General features: G+C 37.3%; 1 protein-coding gene across 1 annotated transcript; it reads left to right on the top strand.

Annotated features, from left to right (window-relative positions):
* The first annotated feature begins 2858 nt into the window (after positions 1-2858).
* LOC308685431 (uncharacterized protein) lies at positions 2859-12255 on the top strand. The gene is made up of 3 exons (XM_081357203.1): positions 2859-3131; positions 5344-5946; positions 11498-12255. The coding sequence occupies exons 1-3, from the start codon at positions 2936-2938 to the stop codon at positions 11926-11928; spliced, it is 1230 nt and encodes a 409-aa protein (XP_081213329.1). The 5' UTR covers positions 2859-2935; the 3' UTR covers positions 11929-12255.
* Positions 12256-14277: the final 2022 nt, after the last annotated feature.

Raw genomic sequence — 14277 nt, 5'->3', positions numbered from 1 at the left:
AGAGCCATAGAGAGAAAGAGTTGCGACACTCTTTGATGTCGCCGCTATGGCTGTCACGTGGTTCATGCAAGCCCCAATAGTTCCAAAACATAAGCTGGCTGTCATGTTCTTCTATGGGACTGACAGCAGCGATTGCATTATTGACCGGTAAATATAAAATAAAACACACACCCAAGTACTTTTTCAGCTGTTATTGCATTTTGTGAATGTCAGTTTTGCATTTGGAGACAAGTTTTAGGCTATATTTTTGGAGGGAAAAGCTTAAGTGTTCATGTTCGCATGGGTAGTAGCACTGGCTTTAGCGGCTCTAACTTAACTTTTCCATATCATTCATCTGATGATGGACGTCTCATGATATTTATTTTAGCACAACTGGGCTGTATTAGGCTATTGATTCCAGTGATTTTGCTTATAAATTTTGATTCAGCCATTAGCCTACCTTCGTGATCACGCAAAGAGGTCTGCCGTGGCGGACCGTTCAGAATTCGCTTAGAAGCTAGCTCACTTCTTCTGATGAAAGTGGCCACCCCCAGGACCACAACGTGAAACATGATCATGTTAAGACTAAGAATATTATTTTAATATTAAGCCATACACATTATCAAAACTATAACAGATTAAAAACGAATTTAAGCATTGCTGATACAAATGAAGGTTTTCAAATAAAATATTTTTATTAAACAATGACAGACAACAAAAATGTGTGCTTGTGTGAGTGTGTGTGAACAAGAAAAAGAAAAACCAGGGGCAGGTGATCCATGAAACAGACAGGACTGGTGATGGCCATAACAATCCTAGAGGTCCAGCATTGTTCTCACAAGCCGCTTCACTCAAGACAATAATACATAATGAAAAGTTAGTATATCCCAAAAAATTGAATTAAATAAAAGTTGCTATAAAGGTGGCAGCGATTCATTACTGAACTCTTAGCTGACGAAGTCGCGCTAGCTAACTAGAAGGCAGTGCTTGAATATTGGTTGAAACAACCAGTATAAAATATAAATAATTACGCTGTGCATGTACAAATGAAGACCAGTATAAGCATCGCAAAGGGTCTCTGATACAAAATAAACAGTTGACAATTCAAAAGAGGTCGATATTTCAACAACTTAACTCTGGAACAACTCGACGCGCAGCAATGTAAGTGAATGGTGTCCAATGCCCAAATGACAGTGTTTGGAACTATTCCGATCTTCAAATCCCGGAAGTAGGCGGTTAAAAGCGCCGCCATTATTTACAACGGAGGTCTATGGGAGTGTCGCAACTCTTTCTCTCTATGGCTCTGGTACTCACTATCAAGCTAGCATATCGATACTGGTAAAGTTTGATTCGGTAACGAGCTATATTTATAGGTAACAAGCTATATTTATAAGGCAAAGCTAAAAACAGGTTGCATTGATACACGTTTTTCCATTACCATCAGTTACACTGTGATGAAGGTGAATTTCGTGTAAGATTCATAACATATACGGTGTTTTGCATGTAAGAGTTTCCATAATGAAAACATTGTTGACTCTAATGAAGACTAACGTAACTTACACTCCGGAGACAAATACCGCATCGTCGGTTCGAGGACAGGTCCGGGGTCGAGGGCGAAGCAGAGGAGGTCGTTCAAGAGTGCGGGCAACCAGGGTCCGAGGAAGTAGTTTTTGCCTCGTTTGCCTTCGCTGACTGAATATGCAGGTGCTTTGAATTTTGAATGCTCTTTCTCTGCCATCATTTTACTATTCGTAGGTTCCGCGCCTCTCAAATCAAACGTGTGCGCGCGCATATGGGCAGATCTAGCGACAGGGGTGGTAGCCATTGGTTGCGAGAGTGAGTGACAGTCGCCCAAACCAATCAATTGTTTCGTCCCAAATGGAAATAATGAGCTGTGTTTATTGCAGATTAAAAGGTCTACAGTCACTCGATTTTTATTCTCTCTTTTTCAGAGCACTTACATTTTAATTATGTATTGGTATATAAAGATAGTTTAAACAAATTTGAAAAAAAGTTTTTTTATAAAAATCCTACCTACCGTACCTTTAAAGGGTTAGTTCACCCAAAAATGAAAATTCTGTCAGTAATTACTCACCCTTATGTTGTTCCAACCGCGTAAGACCTTCGTTCATCTTCGGAACATAAATTAAGATATTTTTGATTAAATCTGAGAGTTGTCTCACTCCTCCATAGGCTTTCAGAGGGACCGAAACTTGCTGGTTCAGAAAAGTTATTAAAGAGATCGTTAATATAGTCCAAGTGACTACAGTGGCTCAATCTTAAGTTTATCAAGCGACGAGAATACTTTTTGTGCGCAAAAACAAACAAAAATAACGACTTTATTCCACTATTCATTTCCTTCTCTCTGGGCCTCTAGTTGGTTCACGTAGTGTTTTTGCGTAGCGCGCCTGTGTTACACGTCACCACGTAGGCTCACAATTGGCCGAAGCGGGTCATGTGTGTGATGCGTGATGACGTGCAACACAGACGCGCAGCGCAAAAACACTACGAGGCCCAGAGAGAAGGAAATGAATAGTGGAATAAAATCGTTATTTTTGTTTGTTTTTGCGCACAAAAAGTATTATCGTCGCTTGATATACTTAGGATTAAGCCACTGTAGTCACTTGGACTATATTAACGATCTCTTTAATAACTTTTCTGGGCCAGCAAGTTTCGGTCCCTCTGAAAGCCTATGGAGGAGTGAGACAACTCTCAGATTTAATCAAAAATATCTTAATTTGTGTTCCGAAGATGAACGAAGGTCTTACGCGGTTGGAACAACATGAGGGTGAGTAATTACTGACAGAATTTTCATTTTTGGGTGAACTAACCCTTTAAGGGGTATAGGAAAATGTTTTTGATCCAAGCTACCTGATGATGGCAGTAATGCACTGTTTAGTGCGGTTGCCAAAGAAAGAAGAAGAAGAAGAAACGGAAGTTTGTACATTGTAACAAAATGATCAAGATGGGACTTGTGTCTATTCATTCGTTTTTGGTGAAGCGCATGACAGCAGTAGCCGAAGAAATATTTGACGCTGTCAAAGACAATATGATTGAATATGAGCAGGAGATAGAGCGTCTAAAGCAGGAGAACTGTTGTCTCAGGACACTGGCTCACAGCCGAAACAGCGTCTGTGCAGAAACACGCCATGGTTAGTGAAACACTCACTCTAAACTATTTTATTTTGTCATGGTCAATGGGAATACCATGCTTTTTGGCCATGATAAATGGTAGTACTATGGAATTATCGGAAGAACCCTGTTTCAGGTAACCTTCATGTTACCAGTCAGTCACGTTACACGCTGTATATCAACGCTCAATGATCTCACAATGTTGTTCTCACTTTTATCATATTATAATGGATGGCATGATGATAAGTTGTATTTAAATTGTCATTATTAAATTGTTTTTATTTAACCATGTAACGCCTGACGTATGAAATAATAGTAAGAAAAGTCCATATATGTTTATATATTTCAAATAAGATTTATGGTTGGTGTCATATTTGGTACATCAGGCTTTTCTTGCCCATCTAATGAGAATACTCATACCTCGGAGTAGCCTATTCAGTGACCCAAACTGAGCAGTGTTGTGCCGATGTGGTTGTTTATATAGTCAAAAGTTAAGCATATAATAGCTTTGCAATAATTTTTTTAACAGAAATTGTTAGTTTTTTTTATATCAGTTTTAGTTTTGAAGGGCAAAACTTACTGTATAATGCAATGCAATAATAATAATAATGATTGAGAAATGCACAATGCACAAATAAACTATCCTCAAATACAGGTTGTGTCATTACTTTAACAAAGCTGCAAGATTCAGGATAAATTAAATCATCTAAATAGTCAACTAAACAACATGTAGGCCTAAATTAATAGAGGCTCTATACTGCAAATGGCTGCAGTCTATTTTAAAAATATTGAATTAAGTAGAACTAATAATAAAACAATTAAATGAAATCGTTTTGAATGAATGATTCAGTGACACTTTTTTTTTTTTAAATCACTTCCCACCGTCTGGTCTAACGATGTAATAGATACAATCTTTATTTAAATCATCATTACTTTCAGAAGGCGATTTACTCTCTTTTGATTGCTACCGTAGACATCAGTGTTTATATCCAAACTTTTAAACTTTTATCCCTGTACTTCTGTCATAATTTGAATTTTAGTAACAGAAATAATGATACTGTGTATTTGAATGACAACTGCTCTCTCTGGGTCAGTGGCAGCGCCCATGTAGATTTCAATGTTCCGCTATGGTTGTACTTGTCAAATTTGTAATACATACCCGAATCGTTGTCATTTAGGAATGAGATTGTGTGGGTGTTTGAATTGAGATCACAATCTTTTAACAATTAATCTCACTGCTCTATTTTAACATTTTTAACGATTTAATATACTGTATGTTAATGTTTTTGAAAGAAGTCTCATATGCTCATCAAGCCTACATTTATTTGATCAAAAATACAGGAAAAAAACAGTAATAGTGAAATATTACTTGTTAAAAATAGTGGTTTTCTATTTTAATGTACTTTAAAGTAATTTATTTGTGTGATGCAAAGCTGAATTTTCATCAACCACTACTCCAGTCTTCAGTGTCACATGTAACATGATCCTTCAGAAATCATTATAATATACTGATTTGAAACTCCATTACTCTCAATATTGGAAACAGTTGTGCTTAGGGTTGCCAACTTCTGGAAAGGAAAATGAGGGACAATCGTGGTTCTTTTAGGAAAATAAGGGACACTCAAAATATTTGTACTGTACCACACAGTGTTATTTCAGTATCTGCAGTTAAGTGTATAAAAGGTTATCAGACATAAACACATTTGGGTCATTCCGTGTGAAATCAACCAAATTTCAGAAACTTTCCAGGCTCTAATGTTTTTTTTTTTTTTTTTTTTTTTTTTTTTGTGTGTTTACTTTATAAAAATCATTAAAATATGTCACAGCAAAAAGACACGTGTACCATAACCTGAATGAGGATTTTCTTTTGCTTGGAGACCCATGACAAATGTAAACAATATGTGATCTAAAGTCGGCTCTCAAAATATCAAGCATGATTGATGTCCTCCGACTGGATAAAATCATAGTCTAAAGCTAAAAAAAAATCAGTACACTTTGCCTTTTTATTTGAAATGTGTCAACTCTGACTTCACAAACTCTGCAAACTGGCTATTACCTTTGATAACTAGTGTTGACTCCTCCAGACTGTAAATCAGGACAAAAATCTGCCAATTTTGTGTAGTGTATTCCTGTAAATTGGTGGTGAATGGCATTTTAAATTGACTTGAACATTATATTTAGCATTTCCCTGTCTTACAAGTAAAAACTAATTTTGTGCTTCATGTCACACAGATACTCGGAGAGATGGATGTCTGCAAGTTCCATTGGGTTCAGAACTGTCAGAAATCCAAGTAAAAATGGAGGTTGCAACTGTGATGCCCCATGAGCCTTTGAGACAAGCTTCTACCAATACTTCTCCCCTTTCTGAAGGTTTTAAATGGCAGGATCCCTCTCACTGCCTCACACTTCTGCCAAATGTGCTGTCGAAGAATGAAGATATTGGTGGTACAGATACACAATCATCAATCACAGTTGGTACAGATACACAATCATCAATCACAGTTAAGTCAGAGCTGTGTGAAAATCCGGCTAAACATTCATACCCCTCTGCAGTGCAGTCTGGCAGTGATTGTCATGTTGAAGTTCCAGCACCTGAACAAGACCTGTCGTGTCTTCAACTTTACATTGAAAGTTCTGATGAGATGTCACAAAAGACAATTCAAAGTTACCAAAACACATTAATATGCAAGATTTGCAGAAAAATTTTCAGCACCAAAGGACGTTTGCAGAGACACACTTTAGTGCACCAGAACCAGACACCTTTCTGCTGTGGTTCATGTGGGAGTCGTTTTAAATCGAAATTCCACTTGAAAGAACATGAGAGACTCCATGCAGGTGATTATCATTATAGCTGTCAATCAGATTGTCAAATGACACTATGTTTGCCAGTCTTAATTCTTAATCCTCAAAAAAACAAAAAAAAAAAGCCGAAAGACGGGTTGAGTTAGGCAGGTCAATGAATTGGGACTTTAGGCAAAAGAATGAAATTAATTTCAACACTGTGTTTTTAATAGAGCTGTTAAAATTAACACATGCCATTCATTTGTTTTGCACAATTCAAATCTGTACTGGTGCGCCATCTGTGAAGCGGCTCTCTGTGAAAAAACACCTGAAACACACGCACAGAACGTCGCTTCAGACACCGCGGCAGTGCCACACTGAGTTCTCTTTTGCGCTTGAATGGACAAAAAAAAAACAGTGCACAATTTTGTCGAAATGCCCGTTATTGGCGAGTATCATCGTAAGCAGTGTCTTAAATGAGTTAAAAAGTGTTAAATGAACGTAAAGAGTGACACACACCTGTTCTCACCTGGGGCCTCATGTATAAAACTTTCCGGAGTTTTCATCCTAAAAGTGTGCGTACGCACAAAAGTATGCCAGAACCTGCGCAACTAGTCTTTCCTTGTTGCCATCTCTAAATAATTTTCCAAATTTTAACATTGTTTATTATGAAATGCTCTTCATATGCTGATTAATAATGCTAAATGTAATTAATGTGTAGTCTTAACCTAGTGTAGTTAAACGGTCAGAGTTATCTGTATGACAGATACAAAATAATTGTATGAGCTGCAGTTTTGTTTTCTGCTGCCTTTTAGCGAAAGTATCTATTTTGCTGCTCACCGTGTTTCTGCTACTGTTGTTATTTAAATAACCGCGTCGTCTGCAGCTCTAACTTTTAACTTTTTAGCAAGGGAGAGAGAGAAGCAACACGGGCGGAGCGGAAAGGGCTTGAATGAAGCACTTTTGGCTCTAGATAAAAAATATTATAGATATAGCTCCGAAAGATCATTATTATAAACAACACTGAGTGCTTGTGGTGTGGATCGCTCCGTTGTTTTGATGCACTGCTCACTTTAATCTGTAGAAATGTTAAATTTGCGCAATTGTGTCCCATGGTCCGGACCGCATTCCGCCATTTAAATAACACTGATTTAGGCTATCACAATCGTGTATTTATTTTATTTGATCTGTCAGTACATCTCGTCTCTTTATACCGGACTGTCTGATATCCATATTTAGCATATATTTACAGGGGATGCTGCCTGTCATCCATTCGCTGTACCTGCCTGGTGTACAGTGAAGCAGGGTTAAGTAGCAGCTCCAAAATCAACTTACTGGACCATTTCACAATTTGGTTAATAGAGCTCTGGCTCTTTAAAGATAAATTCCAGTACCAGGACACCACAGAAAAAGACTAAATTGATTTGATAAAAGCCCGATAAAACAGAATCATTAGTCTTTTGTCAATTTGAAATTTCCTTAAAAAGAACAAACGTTGATGCCCCTTTTTACACAGCTTCACAGTTGGCTTCAAAACTCAACTTCAAATCAATGATTGCCCCCAAGTATTTATAAGATTGCACACCTTCCACTGTTTGACCCTTAATGGATGTGACTTCATGCATAGAAACCTTTCTAAAATCAGTTACCATATCCTTGGTCTTCAGTAGATTCAAATGAAGGTGAGACTCCTCACACCACTCTACAATGTCACAAACAACTGGTCCATGCCTACTCTCATTATTCTGAAGCAGACTGACAATTACAGTATCATCTGCGTACTTCAAAATAACACGATTTTTCCTGATTGCTTTGGCACATATTTGTGTGAAGAATAAACCGTAAAAGGAAAAGTACACATCCTTGTGGCGAACCAGTAGAGGAAGTGACCTGTGCTGAGGATTATTTATTTTCACTCTTTGTGTCCTATTAGTTAAAAAGTCTAACGTCCATACTACTAGGTTATTACTCAATTTAAATTGTTCTAAAAGTTCCAAATGTTTCAAAAGAAAATGTATCAAGGTGATCGTGACATCCTCTACACCTCTTTTAGATCTGTAAGCAAACTGCATCTGATCTAATAAACCCTCAGTTATCCTCAATATTTCAGATCTCACAAATCTTTCAAGAATTTTCATTAAAACAGATGAAAGAGCCACCGGTCTAAAATCATTTAGCGTCTTTGGCAAATAGATTTCGGAACAGGGACAATCATTGCATCCTTCCACACATTTGAAACATGCTGTACCCTCAAGGACATATAAAAAATTTAGTGAAATACAGGACTGCACTTTCGCACAAAACTTGAGTACCCGCCCACAAATATTATCAGGTCCATAACTTTTTTTTACTCCAACTGAAAGAAAGGCCCTTTCCACCTCCCTTTGGTCTACAAAAAAGGTTGGCTATCATCAAGCTTGTGGCGCAAGTCCTGGGTTTCCTTACTAAAATCAGTTGTATCAAAACGATTATAGAAACCATTCAGGGCGTTCGCAAATTCCAAATCCAAATTATTTCCGTAATCAGACGACCTGATTATTGTGCTTTGAACTACCATACCCTAATATACTTTTCATACTGGACCAGGCTGAACCCAACTTCTTAGCAGCCATCTGGCTCTCTAATCTCACTTTTATAAAAGGAAACAAGGAATTATGTCTCTACAAAAGGCAACATAAAAACAAGTTACATCAGCAAGTTCATCCAAATCATCACCACAGCTTTGTCTAAACATTTTCCAGTCCGTACAGTCATAAAACTCTTGTAAACAGAACACAGATTCTTCAGTCCAAACCTTTACATCCTTTGCTTGTACTTTCTCTCTCCTTAAAACATGTCTTATATGTAGGCAATAGAAACACACAGTTGTGATTGGCCGAGCCCAATGGAGGTAGTGGAAGTGATTTGTAAGCGTCCTTCACTGACCCATAACACAAATTTAGTGTTTTATTCCGTCTGGTTGGGCAGGTGACGTATTGATAATAGTGTGCAAGTGCTTTTTTGCGACATGATTAAAATCTACCAATATAAAACTCTGTGCTTCAGGTGAAATCGACTCTAGTATTTGTACCACCTCAAAAATGGTACTAGCAGCAGAAACAGCATCTTACTTCGAATGGATATACACAACTCTCATAACAATTTGTGGAAACTCTTGAGGCAAATTAAAAGGACGTAATGATACTGTTAAAAGTCCGACATCCGAAGTGCAAATCTGTTCTCGAGCAGTCACAACATGGCTGTATCGTTCGTTATCACTAACATACACCACCACCTAGTTTTTTTCCCGTCACCTCAGCCTTTCTGTTCAAATGAAACAGTGTTCCAAATCCGTCAATGCACAGGTCAGTGTCTAGGTCTTGCTCATTGGACCATGTCTCGGTAAAAGCCAGGATGCCATCGTTTTTTTAATCCTTCTGGAATCGAACGTACCCCTGAAGTTCATCCATTTTGTTCCTCATGGACTGAACATTCCCCAGGATGACAGAGGGCAGAGGAATCTGTCAGACGCTGCTTCCTCAGGCATAGCTTAACACCACTTTGTTTTCCCCGCTTTCTTCTCCTTCCCCTCGTTTTTCCTGATTTTTCGTAGGGTTGTCTCAAAATAAAGTCTGGGAGCTGTGAGACAAAATCCAACAACAAAAATGCCAACAAACGGTCACTTTTATCATGATAGTTTTGCGATCTCGCTAGTTTCCAGTGATTTCTTTCTGATAAAACTTCCATTTGGTGGTGAAATGATTGGTTTGTGTGACGTTGTTCCAGAGAGGCACGTTACAGGCGGGTTTTAGTGAAGCACTGTGGAGCTTCAGGCCTAACGGTGGAAACACAGTGTGGTTTTGGTCTCGTTGCAGGTCTGAGGCTATTAGCCCAGCCCGGCCTGTTGAAAGCCCTTACTCGCACTGACAGGGGAAAAGCGGCTATTATTGTTAATCAAACAACAAAAGACAAGGAGAAAATCTCTTCCTGCTCTTTCAGTTATACTGTAATGTTGAATGGCTATAATTAACCCTTTGGTGTTCTTCGGGGTCTTTTTAACCCGCAAATGACTTTTGCTGAATTTTTAAAAAATGTTCTCTTTGTCCAAATGGCATGAAACTTTGTACAGCTCTCAAACCTTTCTAGATCTACAAAAAAAAAAAAAAAAAAAATTGTAATGATATCTGTTTTAATGTTAGCGTGAAAAAAATAGTCACACTCGTGGTCTTCGGGGTCTCTGGGGACCCAGCATAAAAAATGGACAAAATTCATCATCAAAATCAGAAACAACGCAGAACACACATAGACAGAAATGAAGTGGCACACTTCTAACAGTGCTAAAAACATTCATAATGCAAAATTATCATGCTCACGCACACACACACAGAGGAATAAATTTGTGAGACTATTAAAACTGCTCTTATAATTTGTCACATAAAATAGTCCAAAATGCGGAACCACCACAAAAATAAATTTGGTGACACTGACACATCGACAGTGTACACACACACACACACACACACACACACACACACACACACACACACACACACACACACTCACACATATACACAGAGAGAGAGAGAGAAAAAGAGACAAGTTACTGCTTTATTTGCTCATTTGTTATGCTGTTCAGTTCATTGCATTTTGATGTTCATGTCATGTATTTGTGCTCAATATATAATATAACTGTACATATCTTTGATTCTAATCATAATGTAACATTATTGAATTTATTTATTTATTTTTTAGTACAAAAAAATGCTAAACTTTGACAAAAAAGTCATTTTTATTGTTAGAATTGTGATTTCATATTTCTATATGAATCCAACTGGAAAAAAAATTGTGAAAAGATATCTTTCATTTAGTCAAATAGCAAATAGTATTAGTGGAGCTCTATAGCCATCTAGTGGCTAAAATGATAATTTTCTACTTTTAAAACTACATTTTCCAAAATATGGGCAAAAATTTTACACTAAACCATGTCAAATTATCCATGTTATTCCCATAAATGAAATTTAGAAATTTGGGTCTTTTGTTTTTGTATAAAAACCTATTAAAACAAACAAACACTTTTTTAATTTATTTATATAAATTTAAAATATATCATAACTCCAAAAACTGCACAAATGTGGAGTAAAAACATTAATAAAAATTACATTTGTTAAAAATAAAAACTATTATTCTGTTACAAAATTACATGTTATTGTCTGGGGTCTCTGGAGACCCCAAAGATCACTAGTGTCACTCCAAATGAAGAATATCAGAGGGTTTAATGGATAAAATTGAGAAAAAAATATTAAATAGAGACATCAGTATCAGTACTGGTATCAGTGATACTGACCTTCATTCATAGTACTTAGAAAAAAGATGCCATTAAACAAATATTCAAAATATACAGCCATTGTTGTTTCAACATTGTTTTGGATACTCAGTGTGAAAGTATTACAATATTAATTAAAAAATGTGTGATTAATTTGTTTATATATATATATATATATATATATATATATATATATATATATATATATATATATATATATATATATATCGATTGGCAGCACTAGTTTTTTAACAAATAATCATATTTGTAGACTTCATTACAATAACATTTATTTCCCTACAGAAAGGCGAGCAGAAGATCGGTCCGAAGAACCACTGGACTCACAGCTCTCCCATGTCGAAATAATCCTACAGCCAGACTGTGTAAATGTGGATACAAACCCACGGCACTCTCCTAAATTAAGTTTTTCTGATCAGGGACCTGGGAAATATCCTTTCTATTGTAAGATTTGTGATAGGCCATTCAAACGTCAAAAGAGCATGAAAAGCCACATGCTTTTACACCAAGGTGATCGAAACTACCCCTGTAAATTTTGTGGCAGAAGATTCTATAAGAGCTGGCATCTTGCAGAGCATTTAAGAATTCACACCGGTGAAAAACCATTTGGCTGTAATAAATGTGGAAAGGGTTTTGTTCAGTGGAATCAGGCAAGATCACATATAATTAAGCACCATGAAGGAGATATGTCACTGTTATCAAAGGAAAAAGCCTAAACCTGTAAATTGGCTTTTGTTATTACCACTTCTTTAGCAAGGAAATTAGAATAGTAATGTTAATTTTGAATTTCTGATGTACATTTCTAATAATAAATGATACACGGAGACGTTTATCTCAGGTTTTGTAGATGCACATACTCTTCCTACATCCCATGTCTGTCATTTAAAAAAAGCCATTTTGCTTATATTTTAATTTTTTACAGCATTTTACAAAATATACATGGTTTCAATGCAGCTTTACAGATTTTTTACAGACTAATATATTACATTTCATAGGTATTCATTGTGCAGTTCTTGTTAATGCTTAATTAAACATTATTCATTAATATATTTGTCATTATTCCACCAACCAGCATCCCCAGACAGGTTTGTTTGACTTGTGTGATTGCTCAGTAACACGTGGAATGCTGAACCGTGCCCTGGCCCGTTTGAAGAGGTGGGCTGGGTTTTGGATCGAAAAAATGAATTTCTAAACATCAAATAAGAGTAAAGATGTAAAAGAAAGTGCATAAACTTGTCATAAATGGCGATTTGTCTCTTTGAAAATCACACTTCCTGATTCGCCCTGTTGATCCGCATGACTGTGTATCCATCTGTGACCAGAGAACAGAACGGCTACTAGGCCTACTTGAATGTGCACTAATGTCATCATTTCAACAAACACCTTCTATTACTACTTGGATAGTACACTTTTGAATTAATTTGGGTATATTTATTGTTACATTGTTTTGTGTATATATTTTGTTTGTTTTTTGCTGTTTTTCTGTTCCCTGTTGTTTCTTTATTCCGCTCCTAGGTGTACGATCACTGGACAGGAGCCTGTCAATCATCATGATAACATTGTTCCACTCAACCAACCCGCTGACATGCCAGCTGCATAAAAGGGCTTGATTTCAAGGTGTGGGTGTGAGCAAAGTCAGCAACCCATGTCACTCGAGTTAAAGCTAATTTATACTTCTGCGTCGGACCTATATGCCGCAGCCTCTACGGCGCATGCGTCGGTTTTCATTTATACTTCTGCGTATACAATTGCACATGCTGACCGCTACTAGGCAGTATCCACGGGCATGTTGATGGTGTAATCCATTGTAGAATTATTTGCCATCTGAGAGTCTTTATAGTTTGACAAAGATGTATCAAACAGATGGACATATCTTCGGACTTCCTCGGCCAGTCGTGAATTTACTACTTTAAGTTGTTGCTTGGCTTTGATTTCTAATTTGGTTGATTTGTGTTTGTGGCGTAATTGAGTATTTATTTGTGGTATTTTCTAGCCTGGGTGCCAGCCCGAACCCCGCCCACAAAATTTTTTGGTCGGGAAGTTCGGTCTGGACTCGATCCGTTGAGGAGTAATTATGCTCGGCTCCCAGAAGGCTGAGCCAATCAAATTGCCAGGGCGGGCTTTAATCGATGATGGACAGATGATCTGCGGTTACGTAATCACCCACGTCATAAAGAGCGCTTGGGTTGAATTCGTTTACAACAAAGATGACTGCCGCTGGAGAATTGAGATTTTACGAGTTCACACTTACAAATAAGTCATTTAGAATAAATGCATATTTGGCGTACTGTCCGAGGAGAGGGCTCGGGCTCGGTATTCGACCCAAACCCAAAGTAGCCTACTCCCCCCGTATTCCTGGCTGTGGAAGAACAAGCCGAGAGTGAGTGGAGGGATGCTGAAAACTGTCAAGGAATGTTAGGTGAGTTGACAGAGTGAATAAATATATGCTTCCTCTCATGCTGATAGTGTAGACGGTAATTGTTTGATGACAAGTTGATTGGATTGATTATTTAAACGTGCTCCTCTCGAACTTTGTTTATAAAACATCATGTGTAGATTCCGCCATCGCGTCTGTTATAGAAGATATTGACAGCGCATTAATTTTAAAAGAGGAACAGAGAACCGCGATCAAGGCATTTGTCGATCGGAAACATGAATGAAGAACATACGTCACTTACTCCGTTGCTCTGATTGGTTGTAGGTCTATCCAATTGAGTGCAGAGGCATTTTATTTCCTGGTTTGGTTGAAACACGCCCCATAATCAAAGCTCAATGGACCAGTATCAGACTCACATTCTGACTAGAATCTGAGTATGACGACGTCAGGCTATAGGTATTTTCATTATTAGCTTTTATGTTCAGAGTGATCGCAACCCCCAGTATCTTTGGTCTTTATTTAGCGTAGGTCATTTAAGGCTTTGTATATGCTAAAATATTCGTTTTCACATTATCTTTTTTGTAGTTAGTTTAGAGGGTTTGGGTCATTGGGTCATGGGAATTGCTTGGTTTTGTTCTTTTTGATTTGGCAACACTCTTTTTCCCCATGGAAGTTTTTTTTTTTTTTT

This window comes from Scardinius erythrophthalmus (genome assembly GCF_964197995.2).
Source record: "Scardinius erythrophthalmus genome assembly, chromosome: 25".
Lineage (NCBI taxonomy): Eukaryota > Metazoa > Chordata > Actinopteri > Cypriniformes > Leuciscidae > Scardinius > Scardinius erythrophthalmus.
Note: the sequence above shows the minus strand (reverse complement) of the source record. Positions and strands in the feature narration are given on the sequence as shown.